The 23,543-nt window shown below is 43.7% G+C and overlaps 1 protein-coding gene and 2 pseudogenes across 1 annotated transcript; all 3 read left to right on the forward strand.

Annotated features, from left to right (window-relative positions):
- On the forward strand, positions 500 to 5,214 carry LOC18772740 (protein ecdysoneless homolog). Its single transcript, XM_007207141.2, has 5 exons — positions 500 to 1,807; positions 1,990 to 2,328; positions 2,956 to 3,089; positions 4,046 to 4,185; positions 4,618 to 5,214. Exons 1-5 carry the CDS (start codon positions 657 to 659, stop codon positions 4,801 to 4,803), a joined length of 1,950 nt encoding a protein of 649 aa, XP_007207203.1. The 5' UTR covers positions 500 to 656; the 3' UTR covers positions 4,804 to 5,214.
- On the forward strand, positions 5,351 to 7,470 carry LOC18774115 (annotated as a pseudogene).
- On the forward strand, positions 7,873 to 23,243 carry LOC109949723 (annotated as a pseudogene).

Genomic DNA, 23,543 nt, shown 5'->3' on the forward strand with positions numbered 1-23,543 from the left:
ACATGTACATAGCGGACCCAGAAATTTTTTAGCAGAGGTGCAATATTGACTAAGTATGAAAAATGGTTTTTCGGAATAATCATTTTCTCAAGATAATTTTTGGCGGCTTTTATTCCTTATACATCAAATAAGAAAACTTGATTTTATAGAATTTTAGTATGAAGTATATATTGACTTAATGAGCCATCATTTTTAGCCTAAATCGTATTTTGCACTAAAACCGAATTTTGATATTTTGATTTGGTGGGAATTTGATTTTCTAGTATTTTTATTTGAATCCAAATGGGGGGTACTTCCTTATTTACATTATAAATTTAAGTAAATGGAGTAATATAAAAATAAATAAAAGTACACCTACAATAATTTTTCTGGTGAAAAGAGGTGCAGCTGTACCTTCTTGCGCCTTAATAGGTCCGCCCCTGTGTACATGCACATACTATTGAAAGATCATACAAATGCCCATCATTTGATCAATTTAATAATTAATATTCTTTTAAATGCATGTAAATATACCAAATACCAATGCTAAATTCAGATAAGTATTTAGATCCAAAATAAAACGTCTTCCTCATAAAAAAAACCCGAACATTCAAGAAAGCAGCAGAAACTGCACAAGTGATAAGCAGCACAGAGGGACCAACCGAGAGCGCCAAACAATGGCAGCACCAGACCTCGACCCATCATCTTCCTCCATCTTCTCCCAACAAAATTCCAGACTCCCAGACGACACCGTTTTCTACGCCATCTTCCCTGACTCTTCCCTAACCTCCTCCTCCACCACCGCCTCACTCCAATCGCTTCATCTCCAAATCCTCAAAACCCTCACTCCCTTCACCGCCGACTACATATGGCAGCACGAACCCTTCACTCTTTTCCCCTCCACTCTCCCCAAACCACCATGCGTCTGCTCCCTCGACCACCACCTCCCTCACCTACACGGCAAGCTTCGTGTCGCCGACAACTTCGAAGACGAGTGGTTCACCGTCTTCCTCCTCTTCCACATCTCCACAGCCTTCCCTGACGTCTCCATCCGGGTATGGGACTCGGACGGCGAGTTCTTACTTATCGAAGCGGCCTATCACCTTCCTCGCTGGCTCAACCCCCAAAACAGTCTCAACCGCGTGTTTATTCGCCATGGCGACCTCCATATCGTCCCCAAATCTCGGCTCCCAAACCCAACCATCACCGAATCGTTGAATTTCATAGTGAATTTCGGCCAGGAGTCAGTTGCCCCTGAACCGGTTCAGCTTGCGGTGAAGAATCGGATATCGGAGTATCCGGAGAAGGCGAGGAGGAATATGCATGTGGTTAGGGTTAGGGTTCCGGCGTCGGTTGCGCAGGTCTTGAGTCAAGAACCGTGCTTGATTGCTTTGGCCGTTGAGGGTTTCTACGACCGTGACATTGATACTATGAAGTATGCGGCCAAGATGGAGAGATTTCTGAGCAGAGGGAGAGAAGAGGAGTTGGTGTGTGTAGCGGTGAAGATGTCGAGGGCAATGTATGCGCAGCTGGTGCAACAGGCGTTTCAGGCACCAAAGTGTTATCCCATGCTGAATAGGAGCGAGGATAGAGTGGCCTATTTGGAGGCCGAATTGGGGATGAAGATTGCATGTGGTTTGGAGATGATGTATCAGCAAAGGAGAAAGGAGGGGTTGGAAGGGAAAGGGAGTAGTTGGATAGCGTTTAGGGAGAGTTTGGAGAGGAGTGGATACTTTGAAGGGTTGATTCCCGGGTCGAAAGAGTACCAGAGGTTGTTGCAGAATGCCGAGGAGTACTATCGGAGTAGTGCTTCCTTTTCGAGGACAAGGTACTTGAAAGTGATGATACATTGATATGTATATGGTTACTGTGGTCTTATTATGCTTTTGTTTCCGTTAGATGTAAAGACTTACATTGAATTGAAAGTGATTTCTGTTTAGATGCGCCACTTAATTGGAATTTTCTTGTTCTGTTAGTTGGGAATTAACGAAGGTGTTACTATTGTTGCAGTGAGATGATGAGTGCTCCTGTGAGACGCATAGATGAGATCCTTGCTTTACCTTATACAGCGGATGATTTTAGGGGTCAAGAGGTTCCACCTTCTGATGATGATTCTTGGCTTTACAATGGAGAGGAGGAATTAAACTCAGAACTTTTGGAGAGACAAAAGGAGATCGAACATTATAATTCAAAAAAGAAAAAGAATCAAAAGTCAAAAGAGCAGGACGATGCTGGTCCATCATCCAGCTCTAACATTGATGGATTCAATCCTGGTGATATAGCAAAAACCATGCAGGCATTTGTCCAGAAGATGTCAAGCTACGAGGGAGCTGAGGTTCCTGAGAACAGGTTAGTGTTCTTTTGTTTACGTATCTATTGTTCGTCTCACCATTTTTGTCCCAAACACAGAAATAGGAGTACTTTGACATGGATGTGACTCGCGAGCATACATTTTTTATTGCTGGGGGCTAGATTTTAAGTTGCTCCCATCTGTCATAATATAGTGCCAGCGACTTTAGAATACATCTCCTTTCTGTCATAAGAATTAAGTAACTTGCACATCTTATGCTTGCAGTGATCAATGCCTTAAGTCTGGATGCCGAATGTTGTGTATGTTAACTAATTGTAGGATTAGATTGTGTGACTAAAATTGCTCGCAAATTTACTTAAATCTTGGTGTGAATTTTGAGCCCATGTAACTCTTTCTTGGCTCAGTCCTGATGCTGTTGTGATCTTGAACGAGTAGGTGTAGTTACTTGCCTTTGATGAACCAAGCTAATGCAAGTCACAAGTTTTGATTGTGTGAATTGGTTAATATCAAGATGAGGCACTTGGTGCACTAAGTTCTAGTTTTTCCCTGATTAAGTTTCCCAGTCACTACCTTTGGACTCTGCAGGAAATCATTTTTAGGTGTCTGTGTGTTTATTAGACTAGCACTCAGTTGATCTTATTATATTTTGTAATCTTCTTTTGAAGGAACCTAAAAGAAGTAGATTTTGATGCGGACCGTTTCTTTAAAGATGTAGAATCAATGATGAAGTGCCATGGTGATGAGAATGCCACTAGTGATGATGATATTGAGGAAGGGTCCTCATCCGACTTGGACTTTGGTAAGTTGTACATATTTTATCATTTCCTTTATATTTTCAATTTTTGTTATTGTTTCTAAATTTAAAACTTTGGTTTTTTTATTTATTTAAAAAAAAAAAAAAACTCTCTCTCTCTCTCTCTCTCTCTCTCTTTGTGCACCAAAAGGACAAAAAGTATTAAAAAGAAAACCAGACACCAGAACCTAAGTACACAGGTTTCATCCAAATCCCTTATTCCATTAAATATAAACAAGTATCTAATAAAATCTTCAACAATCAAGAACTTGTAGAAAAAGACATGGAGGTGTCATTTCTAGGTGCAATTTCCATTCCCTCCTTGTAAAGCTAGTTTGTTCTGGTTATTGAAACGTACCACTTAAAGGAAAGAGGCATGTCTAGCTGCCTAACGCCTTGCATGCCTTTATCTGCCCACTCTCTTCCCTAAATCCTAAACTAGTAGAAGAAAGACCTTTCGCATGACCCTCGAAACCCTGAACAAAGAAAAACCAAGTTTTGTTGTCCATGCACATGGCAATTCGAAAAAAACAATCAAGACTCTCCTTTCGTAACTTGTGTGGAAACCATTCATGCAGACAATGTGAGATAATAGTGATATGTTGCACTTTTTTTCCTGATCTGAAGGATGATCCAACTTTGTTATCTCATACTTGTTTGTGATGTACTGATGTTATAAGTTGAAGTTCATGATCATAATGTTTTTAAGCTGCTGGGTTTTTTGTATTTTTCTTCCTTTAGAGAAAATCACATTTGTTCTTACTTGAGGTTCATCATGCGTATGATGTGTGCCAAATGACACCATACTTGTGTTCTGAGCTTGTCAACTAAAATACTTTTCATTTTCAATGAAACTGATAGTCAACAACATCTATCCCTCCAAAAGGAGAGCAAGTTGTTAAATAACATCTTGGTTTCATTTTATTTGGAAAACTTTATAATTAAATTGGTGATATTCACAGATGAGTCTGAAGATGAAAGTGAGGAGGGAGAGGATACTTTCATGCATTCTTATTCTGATGCTCTAAATGAGGAATTGAAGGCTACAACTCTCAAAAAAAGTTTTGTTCGTGCTGATGAACAAGCCCCAAAGAAGGATGAGGTATTATTTATCTTCTTTTGCAAATGGGGATAGGAAACTGAGTTTTGTTTTTAATGGTATGCACACATCATACCATTCAAATTACGTGCTATGCTCTGTAACCATCAGGTGAGGTGGAATAGAGGGACACGGGAAGGAACAATGATTTTGTGTCTGGTGATTGACATATGATTCAATTTTTTTACGAATATTATATATGTTCCATCTCATGGTTGCTTATTAACCAGTAAATTTAACTTTCTAAAGTTTGTCGCTATACATATTGGTCTCACTGAAATTTTTAAGCAAGACTCTTCTTTGTTGCTATGCATGTGGTCACACTGAAGTTATAAATTGATAATGCGTATTGTTTTCATGTTTGCATGAAATCATGGCACTTCTGCATATTGTTTTGTTCTTCAGCTGATAAATGAATTGACTGTGTGCTTGCAGGGAACATCGAATGCAACAGAAGACATGGAGGAGGATTTCACTCCTGTGGATGTGGATGTGAATCTTGTCAAGAACTTCCTCGATTCATTTTCTAGCCAACAAGGCCTTCCTGGTCCTGCTTCCAATTTGCTTGGGCTAATGGGTTTACAACTCCCAAAAGATGATGACAATAACAAGAACAAATGAGGCCTCATTTAGTCTTCTAACCCCAGTTTTGTGTTTCTTCTCCAAATATAGAGGGATGGCAACTGGGGTGGGATAAGGTTCAATGAGGGAAAATTGCCATCCCTATCAACTCGAGTTCGTATGTTGGATATTTGTAACCCTTACCTCCTTCTGATCTGACTTCCACATCGTGTTGATTATGTAGATTTTATTTTTGTTTTCTACAGATGGTGATAGAGAATACAGTAATCAGCATTGTACCTTTTTTTATAAAAGAAAAAGAATGAGAAAATTGTACATGTTTTTGCCCGGCGAGCAGAAGGATACTGTAAATGCTTTGTTTCTTTGTGTACTGAAAATAACTTTAGTTTGTTGAATCAATAGAAAGGGTTGAATAATAATATTTCCTGCGAGTTGGGTTTCTGTGAATAATTTTTCCTCTTTTAGACTCAAACAATAAATTTATTGTAATGGGCTTATTTGGTTACTTCATCTCTTCAAGAATCGTATGCCTTGGGAGAACAGAACTCATATTTATCTTTTCCTTTACTTATACGATAATGGCACCAAATACAAAGACAAACGTATAATGGACCAAAAGGCGAAGACAAAGTTTTGAGTCACTTCGTCTCTTTTTCTAGCAGGAGGTAAGGGTTACAAACTTACAAATATCCTCGTGTAATTTTCTTAAGCTTTCCTTCCTTATCAAATAGACCGAACTCATATTCATCCCTTTCAAATAGACCTGAACGCAACCTTATCTTTCCCTTGTGTCCTATTTTCTTTAGCAGCACCAAAAGTTTAAGACGAGAAAAAAAATGGTTCAACAGATTATTGAGTTGATAGAGGAGGAGCTGCCAGTGCTCCAAATGTCTCTGGTACTCACAGGGGATGTGAAGGCCGGCCTTGTCCTTGTTGACATTGTTAATGGCTTCTGTACCGTAGGTGCTGGAAATTTGTATAAAAGATTGATGGATTCATGCACAACACCAGTTTTTAAATTTTGGTTAAGAGTAATTCTTTTCTTTTGGCCAGTGACATGGATTAATTCTTCAATTGCACATTTTGTGATGCATATTAAATAGGCACCAAGACAGCCTGATAAGCAAATCTCTGAAATGGTGGACGAGTCAGTGAGACTTGCAAGAGCTTTCTGTGCACAAAATGGCCTGTCTTTGCTAGTCTTGATTCTCATCACCTAGACATTCATGAGCCTCCTTATCCTCCTCATTGCATTGCTGGAACTGATGAAGCAAAGCTAGTCCCAGGTACACTTTGTTCTTAGCTTTCTTGTGCTTTCCATGCCCTAGTAGCTCTCCTCTAATTACACAATCATCTGCAGCCCTACAATGGTTGGAGAATGAAGCTAATGTGACACTTAGGCGTAAAGATTGCATCGACGGGTTCCTTGGTTCCGTTGAGAAAGATGGCTCTAATGTTTGGTTCCGTTGAGAAAAATGGCTCTAATGTTTTTATCAATTGGGTGCAAAGTAATCAGATCAAAGCTGTAAGCAACCTAAACCCCAAATACTGCCCATTGCTTGAAATTAATTCTGTTGTTGTTGTCTAATTTTCCCATTTATTTTTATTTTCCTTGTGTTCCAAGATATTGTTCGTAGGGATATGCATAGATATATGTGTCCTAGATTTTGTGTGTACCACTTTGTCTGCAAGAAATCGAGGTTTTCTTGTCCCTCTAGAGGATGTGATTGTATATTCTCATGGTTGCGCCACTTTTGATATTCCTGCCAACACTTACAAAGATGTTGTAGCTCATCCCCAGGTACTTCAAAATTCTAATGAAATCTTTGTATGGCTAGTAGTTGTCTTGTTCTGATTTTCTTTTCTTTTTTTGCTTTCGGTAAATGGAGAAATTATTGTATGGTATCACGTGGTCTAATGACGACATAGTTGATATTTCTCACTTTTACATACATCATCAATAAATATTCACTTATTTTATGACATGTGATCAAGTTATACTACATGATCATGCTCGAGTATTACACTATTAAGTACTCCTTAAAATGTGTTTTTGTGCTCTAATTTTGTCCCTATATAGTATATACATCTCCAAGGACATTGGATACACAGGATGAGACAGAATTTGCTAGAACATATAACCAATTGCTATCAAATAAAAAAAAATATGTATTTGTTTTTTTCTTAAATGATATAACTCCTCATGTTTCATATTTTGTTTGTCGTGAGTCACAGGAGTTGATGCATCATATAGGCCTTCATGTAGCCGAAGGAAGAGGAGCAAAGGTAATGTCCCAAGTGTCATTCGATGCAAAAGATTCGGGCGACGTATCCCAAAGTGGTTTGTCATCTACAGATGGTGATAGTGAATAGATAAAAGAAAAAAAATGAGAAAATTGTACATGTTTTTCTTTCCCGGTGAGCATAGGATGCTGTAAAATGCGTTGTTTCTTTGTGTACTGAAACAAATATTTTATTTGTTTAAAGTAGTAAATGCCTAATCGGATGAATAGTTTTTTTTTTTTTTCTTACAAGTTGGGGTTCTGTCACACAACAAAAAAATTTATCTTCCAAGAATCGTGTTCCTTTCTCATTGATGGGTGGAAGAATCAAACTCATGTTTATCATTTCCTTTACTTAAAATATAATGGTACCAAATACAAAGACAAAGATAATTAGACCGAAAAGGCCAAACCAAAGTTTTGACTTGTCCCTCTCTCTGTTTCTCTCTTGTTCTCTTTGGGCCATTAGGTTGGTTGTTTGCATGGAGCAATGAGAACGAGCACTAGACCTACTTTTGTTGCTGTAGAATAAGAATCTCTAACCACCAGACCTAGGAGGGCCAGTCATTATTTGTCTCTTTATCGCCAACACCGCATGCAAGACACAATAAATTAACTCTTTCATACTCTCCTACATTGCGGGACAGTACATGGTAACAAGGATAAACTTTAACCTAAATTTGATACCAAGTTTGAGGATTATTCCTTTTACACTAACTCACCTAATAAACATATTTTCCAGTACTTCTATAAATACCCTTCATTCATTTGACTTTTGTGTCATATTTTCTTTAACAGCACCAAAAGTTTACGACAAGAAAAACAAATGGTTCAACAGATTATTGATTTGTTAGAGGAGGAGCTGTCAGTGTTCCAAACGTCTCTGGTACTCACCGGGGATGTCAAGACCTGCCTTGCCCTCGTTGACATTGTTAATGGCTTCTGTACCGTCAGTGCTGGAAATTTGGTATGTAAGATTGATGCATTTATGTACCACATCAGTTTTAAAAATTTTGGTTCTAAGTTTAAAATTTTTCTTTTGTCCAGTGACATAGATTAACATTGCAATTGTGCATTTTGTGATGCATATTAAATAGGCACCAACACAGCTTGATAAGCAAATCTCTGAAATGGTGGACGAGAGTCGATGAGAGTTGCAAGAGCTTTCTGTGATAGAAAATGGCCTGTCTTTGCTTTCCTTGATTCTCATCATCCTAACATTCATGAGCCTCTGTGGGAGCATATATTTTCGTCTCCAATCAGGGCACGCCACGTGGAAAAGAAGATTATCTCTTTAATTAATTAATTAAACCAGTTTATTTGGCTAATTAATTAATTGGGATAAATATCTTAATTAATATGATATTATCTTTATTTAAAGAGATAATATCATTAATTAAGATATTATCTTCTTAAGAGATAATATATATTTAATTCAGATATTATCAGGCCCAACTCGATTCCTACGAAATCCTAGCCCCGAGGCTCCTATAAATAGACGACCTCATTCATCATTCAAGGTACATCTAAACCTACTCCTGATACCCGAGAAAAATACCCGAAGCTCTCTCTCCCTCTCCACTCTCCATATTTTCTCCCCATTACTCCGGCCACCACACACGGCTCCGGCCACCCGGTTTACACCCTACATAAAACTCCGTACCCTTTGCTTAGCTATTGTTTTTCTACAAACACTCGAACTAACTTAGGCATCGGAGGGCCTTTGGCCAACACCCCCCGGGTGTGGTCTATTTACTCCAGTCTTTTTTACAGGAATCGAGGAAGAGAGAGAAGGAAGATCGAAGGTTGAAGGATCTAGAAGCGAATATTCTCCCGTGAGATTATTTGCACAAACATTTGGTGCTTTCATTGAGAGCACGAGTTATACTCAACGCGTGCTCAAGGAATCCGTTCATCCTATTTTCCAATTCATCGAAGCCTTCCAAACAACCATGGTTGGAAGTAAGCGCACGAGGAGCAAAACCGCCGCTATGGCTCAATCCGTGATGGCCCAAAGCTACTCCTCCCACGATCCCACGATCGACATGGCGGCTCCACCACCTCTCGCCGTCATAAACCCTCAGCAGCCACCCCGTGTGACTGGAATCACCGCACCAGCCTCCGCCGCCATCGTACCATCTCAAGGCCCCATGGCCAGACCTAGCCACCTTCATAGCACCACCGTTGAGCATGGTGGAACCTCACATCTAGTTGGGCTCACTACCACTGCCGACTTTGGCCCAATCTTGGAGCAACTTCAACCATTCCCTCCATTGCCTTCGCGCTCGACGCATGCTCCCACGTACACATCCAATGAAACCCTAGCCCGTGTGCAATTGGGCTCCACACATTTCTCTCCTCCCGATCCACGAAGTCAAGTAGACCTTAATCTGAGAGTTGACCAGCTAACTCAGAGAATGGACGACCAAAACAATTTGATGAGGCAGCTCCTCAACCAAATAAACTTGGCTCAAAACCTTGGCCTTGGACAACAGGGCGAAGAGAGAAGGATAAACGAACGCGCCGATAGGCAGTTCGACGGGAACCAAGCAGGTCGAGTAGGAGTAAGCAGACAAGGAAATGCGCAACAACGAGATCAGCTCGCGGACATATCGCAAGCATCCGCAAGCCACACTCAGAGCAGATGAAGTTTCCCATCCAGATTGAATTTAAGGACCAACGTGCGCGATAGGCTGGGCCCAAGACCTAACATCCACGATCGCCTGGGCCAGCATGAAGACGTTCATGAAAGGCTAGGCTCCAGGGAGGTCAACTTGACGGCCATCGAGACGAGGATCGAGAAGAAAGGCGCTCCGCTGCCTGCTCACAGAGAAATATTCACGAAAGGATAGGCCCCTAGGGAGGTCAACCCGACAATCATCACAATGAGGGCCGTGAAGAAAGGCGCTCCGCTACTCGCTCTTGAAGAACCAATTCTCGTCGCCAAACTACTGGAAATCCCTCACAAGCGCAGTCCACCAACACGCCTCCTAGACAGCGCAACCGAGAAGGTCGACCCTCGTAAGCCAATGAGGAAGTCAATCAACATCATCTAAATCGCGAAGGCCATCAACGTGACCGACTAGCCATACGGGCAGAAGACGTTGAGAAGCTTGTGAATAACCGACTTCGAGACTTAAAGATTGGCGGAAATTTCGAAGACGCGCTACGCATTGAGGTAGACCAAGCAAACTCCTCACCTTTCACCGCCAAAATCGAGCAGGCTGCTCCCCCGAAAAGATTCTCAACGCCCTCTTTCACATGTTTCAAAGGCGATTCCGACCCTAAAAGTCATCTGAAGCATTTCAAGAGCCTTATGATCCTCTACAAAGCCAAAGACGCGCTAGTGTGCAAGGTGTTTGCAATGACTTTGCGAGGAGCAGCTCAGGATTGGTTCCATACCCTGCCATCCGGGTCGATCAACAGCTTCAAGGAGCTTACTTACGTCTTCACTAAAGAATACACTTCTTATCGGACGATCAAGAAGAACCCTGACCATCTGTTTAACCTGCGCAAGAAGCCCAGAGGAATCCCTTCGAGATTACATCAAGAGGTTCAAAGCAGAAAAGGCCAACATCGTAGGGTGCGATGACCAAATCGCATCCTCTGCATTCAAGAAAGGTCTTCCAGCAGAACATGACTTATGCCGCGAGTTGACTATCGCTCCCAGCCAGACTCTGGCAGAGGTCTTCGCGACAGCAGAACTCTACGCACTCTGGGATGACGATCGAATCGCCGCGAAGAAGTCCATTGAGCAGGATGATCGACCGGCTAAACGGGCAGAACAAAGAGGCGACAGGCTTGGCAGCAGGGACAAAGACAAAGGCAGGTCACGCCCACAAATAGAGCCCACGACGAAAGAGAATTACACCAAGTTCTCTATCCCCATACATCAAATTTTAGCCCAAGTGAAGAACAAACCTTGGGTAAAAAGACCGCCACCCTTGAAAGGAGATCCAGATAAGAGAGATACCAGAAAATATTGTGCCTTCCATGCAACTCGTGAGAGAAGGTCATTGCACGGAGTTCATCGTGAAGCAGGCCATCCAGCAGATAGAAGACCGCGATACCGCTAAGGAGCCACCCCAGAAGGTCATAAGGATTAACACAATCCTAGCCGACTCCGAGGAGTCCGGACTGACCAACAAAGAAAAGAAGAGGAAGATCAAACAGGCTATTATGGTCTCCCAAGTCTCAACTAGCTTCTCACTGGCAGAAGACGATCCCGTGATCGTGTCACATCTCGGGATCGGCTCCGCCATAGCACGATATTGTCCGCTTTGGGCCCCCCCTCTATGGCCCTCACGGTTTTATTTCTGGGAGCTCACGAGCAACTTCCCAGTGGGTCACCTATCCTGGGATTGCTCTGGCCCCCAACTCGCTTAACTTCGGAGTTCATACGACTCCGAAGCCAATGAGCTCCCAAAAGGCCTCGTGCTAGATGGATGCGGGTGTGCACATATAAGGCACATCACCCATCTCCGTTGGTTGATGTGGGATCTTACAATCCACCCCTCTTAAGGGCCCGACGTCCTCGTCGGCACACTCGCACCACACGGCAGAGTGGCTCTGATACCAAATTGTCACATCCCGGGATCGGCTCCGCCGTAGCACGATATTATCCGCTTTGGGCCCCCCTCTCTGGCCCTCACGGTTTTGTTTCTGGGAGCTCACAAGCAACTTCCCAGTGGGTCACCCATCCTGGGATTGCTCTGGCCCCCAACTCGCTTAACTTCGGAGTTCCTACGACTCCGAAGCCAGTGAGCTCCCAAAAGGCCTCGTGCTAGATGGATGCGGGTGTGCACATATAAGGCACATCACCCCCTCTCCGTTGGTTGATGTGGGATCTTACAATCCACCCCCTTAAGGGCCCGACGTCCTCGTTGGCACACTCGCACCACACGGCAGAGTGGCTCTGATACCAAATTGTCACATCCCGAGATCGGCTCCGCCGTAGCACGATATTGTCCGCTTTGGGCCTCCCCTCTCAGGCCCTCACGGTTTTGTTTCTGGGAGCTCACGAGCAACTTCCCAGTAGGTCACCCATCCTGGGATTGCTCTGGCCCCCAACTCGCTTAACTTCAGAGTTCCTACGACTCCGAAGCCAGTGAGCTCCCAAAAGGCCTTGTGCTAGATGGACGCGGGTGTGCACATATAAGGCACATCACCCCCTCTCCGTTGGTTGATGTGGGATCTTACAGATCGGCTTTCAAAAGAAAGACTTAATTGGCCTTGATCTACCGCACAACGACGCCCTTGTCATCGGCATTCAAATCGCTCAGGCCATGGTCGACCGAGTCCATGCAGATGAGGGCAGTGCAGCCAACATCCTACAATTGGCAGTCATCCAACAGATGGGCTTAGAGGCAAAGATCAATAAATCAGCCAAGTCACTGACTGGTTTCAATGGCGCAACGACAGTTACCGTGGGCACAATAGATCTCGACGTCTACTCTCTACCAGTAATCAGCTCGCAAACGTTCATGGTCATTGATGAAGTCTCACCCTACAATGGCATTCTAGGCAGACCATAGATCGGCAAGATCAACGCCATCACCTCTGCCACACATCAGAAGATTCGCTACCCAATCCATGGGGGCGGTATCGGCCAGATCAACAGCGATCAGGCAATGGCAAGAAAATGCTCAGCTCAAGGGCTGAAGAAAGGCAAGCAAACACAGTTCCTCCATGTGAATCAGGCATATCTAAAGGGAGTAGAACAAGCAGAAGAGAAAGTAGATCTCGTTCCTGACGGCCGAGCAGACCGGAAAGGAAAGGGAATAGCTACTCCCCAATAGCAATCAAAGAATCAGGACCAAGTCGAGGGAATCCGTCCGGAGGTCTCTCCTAAAGAAGGATGGAAGCCCGAAGAGGACGTTGAGCTAGTACCCCTTGATCCTGACAAGCCAGAGAGAAAAGCGCGGATCGGCTCGCGCCTAAGCCATGAGGAAAAGATAAAGCTTGCAGCCTTCCTCCGAAACAACAAAGACGTATTTGCATGGTCGCCATCCGACATGCCTGGCATCGATCCCCAGATCATCTGCCATCGCCTACACGTCAACCCAGCTATCAAACCTGTAGCGCAAAAGAGACGCAACTTCGCCCCCGAGCGGGTTGCCATCATTGAAGCCGAGATCGATAAGCTTCTAGCTGCTGGTTTCATTGAAGAAGTCTCCTACGCAAAATGGCTGGTGAACATTGTTCTAGTGGCAAAGAAAGATAAAAGTCTGTGGAGAGTGTGCGTCGACTACACCGACCTCAACAAGGCATGCCCTAAAGACAACTTTCCACTGCCTAGAATTGATCAGCTTGTCGATTCAACTTCCGGCAACCAACTGCTAAGCTTCATGGACGCCTACTCCGGCTACAACCAAATCATGATGCATGAAGATGACAAGGCTAAAACCTCTTTCATCATCGAAAGAGGTACATACTGTTACAAAGTCATGCCCTTTGGGCTGAAGAACGCCGGGGCAACCTACTAAAGGCTGGTGACCAAAATTTTCAATGAGCAAATCGACAAGACTATGGAGGTCTACGTAGACGACATGCTAGTCAAAGCTCCCAAGCGAGCAGACCACATCAAGAACCTTGCCGAGGCATCCAGCCTACTCCGTAAATACAACATGAAGTTGAACCCGAGCAAATGCACGTTTGGAGTCTCGTCCGGCCGATTCCTGGGATACTTAGTCACCCAAAGAGGAATTGAGGCACATCCAAATCAAATCAAGGCTATACTCAACATGAAGTCACCTGCCACAACAAAGGAGATACAAAGTCTAACGGGTAGGGCGGCAGCTCTCAATCGATTCCTCTCAAGATCAACCGACAAGTGCAGGCCATTTTTTAAAGCCTTGAAGAAAGGACGCAGGGACAAGTGGGATGACAAGTGCGAAATAGCTTTTCAAAACTTGAAAACCTACCTCACTTCACCTCCCTTACTCTCAAAACCGATACCAGGCGAAGACTTGTACATCTACCTGGCGGTGTCCGACTCAGCTGTCAGCTCAGCTCTCATCCGAGAAGAGCTGGGGGCACAACATCCGGTATTCTACACTTTATAAGCTCTCTTTGATGTAGAGACTCGCTATCCGAAAATGGAGAAGCTCATTTTTTCGCTTGTAGTTTCCGCGAGAAAACTAAGGCCCTACTACCAAGCACACCGGATAATTGTCATGACAGAATTTCCTTTGAGATCGATCCTCCACAGCCCCGACGCTTCTCAGCGACTCATGAAATGGGCTATCGAACTCAGTCAATACAACCTCCTCTACCGGCCGAGGACTGCTATAAAAGCCCAAGCTTTAGCAGATTTTGTTGTAGAGTTTACTCCGACAGCCGAAGAAGAGAAGATGGTCGCGAAAAGCAAGGAAAAAGCAGACGACACCTCCCCTGCCGATTCAAACCTACCTAACGACATGTGGCAATTGCATGTAGACGGAGCATCAAATCATAAAGGATCAGGGGCAGGCGTCGTCATAATCACCCCAGACGGAACCTTATTGGAACAAGCCATCACACTTCGCTTTTCTGCTTCAAACAACGAGGCAGAATATGAGGCATTGCTCGCAAGACTGCGCCTAGCAAAAGAACTGATGATCAAGAGATTAGCCATCTACTCAGACTCCCAGCTGATCACGAATCAAGCCTCAGACGAGTACATGGCAAAGCATCCAAGAATGATTCAGTACCTCGACAAAGTCCAAGGACTTTTGAAAGAATTTCCTACTTTCACCATCCAACAAGTTCCACGGGTAGAGAACACTCATGCAGATGCGTTGGCAAGCCTAGGATCAGCGCTGGACAGCCAGTTCAGACGCTCCATCCCAGTCGAACACCTTGATCGACCAAGCATCGATGAAATAAATCCAATCGACTCAATGCAGATCGATGAAGACCCCAGCTGGCAAGACCCCATCATCGACTACTTGGTGAATGGAAATCTGCCAACGGATAAGTCCGAAGCTAGGAAGGTCTAACGGAAAGCCGCGAGATATTACATGCAAGGCGGCAAGCTCATTCGCAGATCATACTCTGGCCCTCATCTCACTTGCATAAAGTACCCTCAAACACTTGAGGTCCTCTGCGAAATTCATGACGGCGAGTGTGGCAACCACTCTGGGGGCAGGTCACTCGCCCAGAAGGCTCTAAACGTAGGCTGTTTCTGGCCTACTATGCGCCATGACTCTACTGAATATGTCAAAGATATGATCGCTGCCAACGATACAAACCAGTTCCTAATCTGCCTGCCGAAATCTACCATCCGCAGAATAGTCCGTGGCCTTTCATGCAATGGGCCATCGAATTAGTAGGCCCCATGCCAATGGCACCTGCCAAGAAAGAAATGATGATCGTCCCCACTGATTACTTTACTAAATGGATCGAGGTCGAAGCTCTATCCTCTACTAAAGAAGATGATGTGGAATGATTTATCTAGAGAAATATTATCTGCCGGTTTGGCTGCCCACAATCACTAGTTACCGACAATGGCTCGAAATTCATCGGCAAGCAGATCACTGCCATCTTCAAAAAGTACGGCATCAAGCAGCATCTATCTACCCCAAGATATCCTCAAGGCAACGGCCAGGCCGAGGCATCCAATAAAATAATATTGGATTGTCTGAAGAAGAGATTAGAAGGCGCCGAAGGAAAATGGGTAGATGAGCTCCCTAGCGTGCTATGGGTTTATCGCACCACCAAACGAAGATCAACTGGTGAAACCCCGTTTTCCCTCGCCTATGGAACTGAAGCGATCATTCCTCCTCACATCACTATCCCCTCAATAGGTATCGAAGTGGGCAGTATTGAGCAGAACTCCGAGCAGATGAGACTCAACCTTGACTTACTTGAAGGCGAGCGCGAGAAGGCCATTGTCCAGGTCGCCTCCTATCAACAGCGGTTGAAGTCTTACTACGATAAAAGAGCCAAGATCAGACAGTTTCAACTAGGCGACCTTGTGCTAAGAAAGGCCTTCACCACTGCACAAAGACAAGGGTTTAAAAAGATGAAACCCAATTGGGAAGGCCCTTACATAATCAGCCGGTCCGGGGGCAGAGGAAGCTATACGCTTGACACCATGGAAGGGAAGGAAATTCCGCGACAATGGAACGCCTACCATCTCCAAAGATACTATCCATGACGCTTCCTCCTACCTGCTCAGTCCCCAGCAGACGACTGAGTACTGCGCATTTCTGAAAAAGAAAAGCAACTACTGCAAATTCCAGAATGTGCCACAACAAAAGACAGTTGCCCATAAGTAGCGTCCTTCGGGAGACGCAGGGCGACAACTAGAAGCGTCCTTCGGGAGACGCAGCCCGCAAATAAGCGTCCTAAGGGAGACGCAGGGTGCGCCAGGAATTTCCTAAGGGAGGTATCCAGGTTCCTATCCGTTTCCTAAGGGGGACATGATAGCCAAACAGTTGCCTATAAAAAGCGTCCTAAGGGAGACGCAGGGCGACGATCAAAAGCATCCTTCGGGAGACGCAGCCTGCAAAACAGCGTCTTAAGGGAGACGCAGGGTGCGCCAGGAGTTTCTTAAAAGGGGGTCACCATGCTCTCTGCGGGAAATATCCAGGTTCCTATCCGTTTCCTAAGGAAGGCAGGATAGTCAAAAAGTTGTCCATAAAAAGCGTCCTAAGGGAGACGCAGGGCGACGACTAAAAGCGTCCTTCGGGAGACGCAGCCCACAAAGCAGCATCCTAAGGAGGTTGCAGGTGAGCCAGGAATTTCCTAAGGGAGGTATCCAGGTTCTTATCCGTTTCCTAAGGGGGGCAGGATAGTCAGACAGTTGTCCATAAGCAGCGTCCTAAGGGAGACGCAGGGCAACGACCAGAAGTGTCTTAAAGCGTTTTCTGGAAAAATGCAGAATACGCCCGGAGTCCCTCAAGGGGGACCCTGGCTTTTGCTGAAATCCCAAGGGAAATACACAGCAGGACACTAACCGGTTACTCAAGCAGTTCACAAGACAATGTGCAAATTGAAGTTGAAAAAATAAAGACTGAAATTTCCATAGTAAAGCGACCAACCGGCCAAGTTCAAACAAAAAGGAGATGGTCAAAACAAGACCAATTATTCTAAACAAAAAGCAGACTACAAAAGCTGAAAAGAAATAAAGAAGTCTTCGTCTCCTCCGAAACGCCAGCATGAGACCCTTGATCTGCAGCCTCTTCAGCGTCCACCTGATCAGCCACGCTCTCAGTAGCTCCACATGCATGATCTATGACGTCTACCACCGCCTCATCAGCTGCATCATCCTCTGCTCCATCTTCTTCAGCTACTGCCTCTTCAGCCACCTGCTCTTCAGCTCCTTCGGTGTTCACAGCATCAGCCTCTTCACCTTGCACAGGGGGCAAGTCAGGATAGAGCATCTCGATGTCTTCATCTCCAATGGCATAGAAGGGATCATATCCAATTGTGCAGTCCAAGTAACCCAACTTGTACGCATCCATGACAGCTTTGGACTTGGATTCTTCAGCAGACTTATGATAGGCATGAAATCTAGCCAAAAGCTTGTCATAACTATGAGAGATGTCGGCATTCTTGCGCTCAAGGCGGAAATAAGCATCTTTTTGACTTGCCACGTCAACAGCAGAAGAGCTGAGCTCGGAATCTTTCTCAGTAAGGGAACTCTTCAGCTCAGATATCATCGCCCGCAAATCAGACGTCTTCTTCTCATAACGAGTGTGCTCGGCAGAAAGCTTGCTAGCCAGCTCAGCATTCTTCTTCTCCAACTCACTAAGCTGAGCAGAAGAGGGGGCAACAGCAGACGACGAGTTCCGGATGGTCTCCGCAGCAAAAACCACTCCTTTTTGAAGCAGATGAAATGTTGCTTCTCTTTGTTTTTCCAAGGAAAGACTTGAAAAAGTACCGAGATCACCAGCCTGACGGACTTGATCAACCAGCTCAGCGCAAGCGGATGGACTTGATAGAAAGTGCGTCTTGAGCAGATCAGACACGCCCACATCTCCTGCAGGGCTAGGCTTGTCCAACTTTGGATCAGCCGCTGATGTTGCAGAAGAACCTTTTCCTCGAGTAGATAACTCTCTTGCTTTCTTAGCCTCTGCCAACCTTACTTCCAAAGGAACTGACGACGATGAATCAACTCCACGCTTGACTGCTTGTGACTCAACAGTTGGATCATGATGGTTGGATGGATGAGCAGACCTCGCACACCGACCTCCACTCTTCGACTGGTGCAAACGACCCGAACTTCAGAGAGGAAAATCAGCATCTCTTGGCTTCTCAACAGGTGACCTGGACCGTGCACGAACAACGTCGCGGAGCAGATCACGATCTCCAAACTCATCAGCAAGAGGCTTAAGGGGAACATCCCTAATATTGCGCATACCACCAATCTTCTTGCTATCTGCACCAACAAGATGTTTGACTCTGGCAGATGACGCGGGAATAGCTCCTACTTGGGTTTTCTCAGCAGAAGGGAGCCTTGGCTTCTTCCTCAATGGAGACACATTCCTCACCCGTAAAGAAGTAGCTGGAGTTCTCGAAGACTTGACATCGGCCTTCCTTTTTGGTGGGGGTTCAGCAAAGCACTCATCCAGTTCAGCAGATAGATCATCAGGGTCCGGACCATTCTGCTTCCATCTCTCAACATCATCAGCAGGGGACAGACCATCGTATTTCTCCCGATACTCGCTCAACAGCCAGCGCCACTCACGAAACTTTTGGGGGATGTTCAAAGCACGGCGGACCTTAGCCATGTCAGGCCCAAGCTCCAATTGCTTGCTGATGTCACTCACTGCAAGCAGAAGATAGAAGTTAGTCAGCCACACTTGAAGAAACTCAAATAAAAAGAGAACATATCATAGATCACAAAAAGACACACCATAGCAATAAGTGATAGGAACAAGGGGGCCGTCGCCAACGTCGCCCTCCCAGCGTCCGCTGACTTCCAACAAGTCGTCATGCCAAGCATGATCTCCTTGACTAAGACCATCGAACAGCCTGGACCTGTAGACGCGAACTTGGGCATACTACTCGAAGTGCCACACTTCAAAGAAATAAAAGAACTCTCGCACCGTCAACTCCAGCGTAAAGAAACAGCTCAGATTCTCGAAGCACATGATCGCCCGGTAAACGATGGGAGTACTCTGGCTTGGAGCACACCCCATGGTGCAGAACACCTCCTTGAAGAGCTTCGACAAAGGGAATTTGAAGCCCAGTGAAAAATAAAAAGGACGGAAGGTAATGATCCTAGCACCAGGATCATCCGCATCCTCGAAAGAATCGTTATCAGTCCGAGACCTCAATAGCTTGACCTGCACGTCATTTGGAATGGCAGAAGCGAAAGTAGCCCGCCATTTTTGGAACTGAGCGTCGGTCGTGACTCGGTGCAAGTTGGCCACGAACTTCTTGCTAGGGACTACGGAACCTCCCCACAAATACAAAGGCACCTGAGAGCTTGGAGCCTTGCTACCGTCCCTGGAAGACATGGTTGGTCAATGAACAACTACAAGAAGAGAAGAAAATTCTACAAGTTAGAATCCCACAAAAAAAAAAAAAAAAAGGGCTGGCAGAGAAAAAAAAAAAGGCAGCCCAGCATGAGCAGCCCGCCAATCCCTCCAGCCCAGCACGCAGGCGGCCCAGTCCTCCAGCTCCTACACGCAAGGCCCGCCTGCTTGGCGCAGGCCCAAGTCGCGCAGCCCATCTCTTCCTCGCCCATCTCGCCAGCGCACCTTCGGCCCAAGCCCGAGCTCGACGCGCAAGGCCCATCTCGCCCAGCGAAAGCCCTTCGCGTGCAAGGCCCAGCGCCTTTTCTGCCTCATCTCCGAAGCCCAGCATGCGCCTCCTTCTGACTTGGGCTTGGCTCCTCCACGCCCTTGCTTCAGGCCCAGCACGCATATGCTCCAGCCCAGGCCAAGTAGCTCCAAGACCAGCATGCACCTCATGCTCCATCTGATCCCAGCATGAACTCCCCAGCTATTTGTCAACTATTGCTCACGAATTGCAACTCATGCTGGACCATCTCCTTGCTGCCAAAAAATAAAAAAATATATATATACATACATATATATTTTTACGGGCTCGACTTACTTGGGATGCACGGCAACTCCTCTCCTCAACAAGCAGTACAGATTCTCCAAAATCTTTCTCAAGCCAGAAGGTAGAGAAGTTAAGTTTGCGATATGAGAAAGAGTGAAGAGAAGCCCTGTATTTATACAGGTTGGACAACCCGGGTCAAGAAGGAATCACAAACTCATTCCTACTGGGAATCCAACTCCAACAACAGTCAGAAGCCTACACCAATTGGGAATCCAATCTGCGAAGGAGTCCAACTCACATAATAAAGCCCAGACACAATTGGAGAGCCCGAAAAAAATAATTTCATCTCCTACATGCCACACAAGCGCCATGCAGAAGCTGGGGGCATTTGTGAGAGCATATATTTTCGTCTCCAATCAGGGCACGCCACGTGGAAAAGAAGATTATCTCTTTAATTAATTAATTAAATTAGTTTATCTGGCTAATTAATTAATTGGGATAAATATCTTAATTAATATGATATTATCTTTATTTAAAGAGATAATATCATTAATTAAGATATTATCCTAATAAAGAGAAGATAATATCATTTAAATCAGATATTATCTTCTTAAGAGATAATATCATTTAATTCAGATATTATCTTCTTAAGAGATAATATATATTTAATTCAGATATTATCAGGCCTAACTCGATTCCTACGAAACCCTAGCCCCGAGGCTCCTATAAATAGACGACCTCATTCATCATTCAAGGTACATCTAAACCTACTCCTGATACCCGAGAAAAATACCCGAAGCTCTCTCTCCCTCTCCACTCTCCATATTTTCTCCCCACGGCTCCGGCCACCACACACGGCTCCGGCCACCCGGTTTACACCCTACATAAAACTCCGTACCCTTTGCTTAGCTATTGTTTTCCTACAAACACTCGAACTAACTTAGGCATCGGAGGGCCAAAGGCCAACACCCCCCGGGTGTGGTCTATTTACTCCAGTCTTTTTTACAGAAATCGAGGAAGAGAGAGAAGGAAGATCGAAGGTTGAAGGATCTAGAAGCGAATATTCTCCCGTGAGATTATTTGCACAAACAGCCTCCTTATCCTCCTCATTGCATTGCTTGAACTAATGAAGCAAAGCTAGTCCCAGGTGCCCTTTTGTTCTTAGCTTTTTGTGTTTTCCATATCCTAGTAGATCTCCTCTAATTACACAATCATCTACAACCCTGCAATGGTTGGAGAATGAAGCTAATGTGACACTTAGGCGTAAAGATTGCATCGATGGGTTCCTTTTTTCCGTTGAGAAAGATGCCTCTAATGTTTTTATCGATTGGGTGCAAAAGCAATCAGATCAAAGCTGTAAGCATTTCCTAAACCCCAAAAACTGCCCATATGCTTGAATTTTGTTGTTGTTGTCTAAATTTTCCTTTTTTTTTTCTTTTCCATGTGTTCCAAGATATTGGTCATAGGGATATGCACATATATATATGTGTCCTAGATTTTGTGTGTGCGACTTTGTCTTCAAGAAATTGAGGTTTCTTTGTTCCTATGGAGGATGTGATAGTGTATTTCCATGGTTGCGCTACTTTTGATATTCCTGTTGAAGTTGCCAACATTTCCAAAGATGTAGCTCATCCCCAAGTACTCCAAAATTCTAATCAAATCTTTGTATGGCTATAGTAACTGTCTTATTCTGATTTTCTTTTCTTTTTTTTCCCTTTTGACATAAAATTCAAATCGAGAAATTATTGTATGGTATCACGTGGTCTAATATAATTGGACGACATGATTGATATTTCACACTTTTAGCATACACTATCAATAAATATTCACTTATTTTATGATATGTGGACAAGTTATATCACATGACCTGCTCGAGTACTACACTATTAAGTACTCCTTAAAATGTGTCGTTAACTATATTTTTATACATTTGATTGGACTGTGCTCTAATTTTGTCATTATATAGGCCTTTACATAGCCGAAGGAAGAGGAGCAAAGGTAGCAAGGGCGGATTTATGCTTAGGCTGGGGTGGGCTCCAGCCTAGGGGAAGATTTCTAAATATTAAATATGGTTGAAATTTTATAAGTTTATTTCTGCTCCAATAAATATTAGCCCACTACACCAAATAAATATAATAAACTAATAATAGCCCAATATAAGTAAAGTAAATAATAGCTCAGTCATCTATTTAAAATAAGCCCACTCCTGAAACATATAGGAAATAATAAACATCAATCCAAACCAATTGGGCCAAGTGGAAACCAATTGGGCTTCAAAATCGATTTGGGCAGAACTCACACTAAGGCTCTACCAACTTGAGCTATTGGGCTACACCCACAGAGAGCAAACATCAAAAGATTTCTTCTAGCCACCCAAAATGCCATATTTGAACCTTCAGAGCCTCGAGGAAATGGCTCTCCTCCTCTAAAACATTGTACCAACTTATCTTTAGTGGGTTCTTTAATCTTGGTAAGTTTTTCTCTTTTTTTATATATTCAATTTTCAATTTTAATTGTTGTTGTTAAGTTGTTATGATTTAGGGTTTGGGTGGAATTTTTTGGAGATTGTTGATATATGTTTTATTTTAGCAACTTGAATTATTAATTAGCATATATGATTTTTGGTGTCTAGTATTTCTTGTTAGGATATCATGTCACATGATGATAATAGACTGTTAAAGAGAGGAAAAACTATTTATTCATTCTTCAAAAAAAGTGGTAACGATAACAAGGATACACCTTCTGCATCTAATGTTGATACTTCAATTCCTAAGGGACCTTCTGAACTCGGATCTCACGTAGTTGAACCTAAAGAGTTTGATATTGCTTCTTTGGAATGGGATCCTAGGAAATGCATTCCAATTTGTGAACACCTAATCAATCAACGTTATGAGATTCGAAGGGCAAGCTCTTTAATTTTTTTTGCAATTGAACATTTTTTTTTAAAGTTGGACAATGTGTTTGATTTGATATTTATTTATATTTTGTACTTTTTTGTGCTATATTTGCTTCTAATATGACTTTGTTTGATTTATAAAATTTTATTTACATTTTTATTTCAAGAGAAAAAAGGCTTATAATATATCTCCTCTATAAAAAAATTATTTAGCCTACCTCTATAAAAATTCCTGGATTCGCCATTGAAAGGTAGTATCCGAAGTTGCATTCGATGCAAAAGATTTGGGCAACGTATCCTAAAGTGGTTTGTTATCTATAGATGGGTGATAGTGAATAGATAAAAGAAAAAAAAATGGTACATGTTTTTTTTGTTAAAATATGAATATGGTTTGAATACTTTAGGTTAATTGTATTCTTCTGAATAAGGAGGTATATCTAGAAGTTTACAAAGGTGCTTTACAGAGAAATAGATACAATAATTAATTAGGAGAATATCTCTTAATTATACGAGTGAGGGACAGCCTAGCATTCTTACTAGACTACTTCTGAAAGCAATTCCAACCAAATTAGAGCTTCTAGTCCTTGCACTTATGGATTGTA

The sequence above is a fragment of the Prunus persica genome, chromosome G6 (genome assembly GCF_000346465.2).
Source record: "Prunus persica cultivar Lovell chromosome G6, Prunus_persica_NCBIv2, whole genome shotgun sequence".
In the NCBI taxonomy this organism is placed as follows: domain Eukaryota; kingdom Viridiplantae; phylum Streptophyta; class Magnoliopsida; order Rosales; family Rosaceae; genus Prunus; species Prunus persica.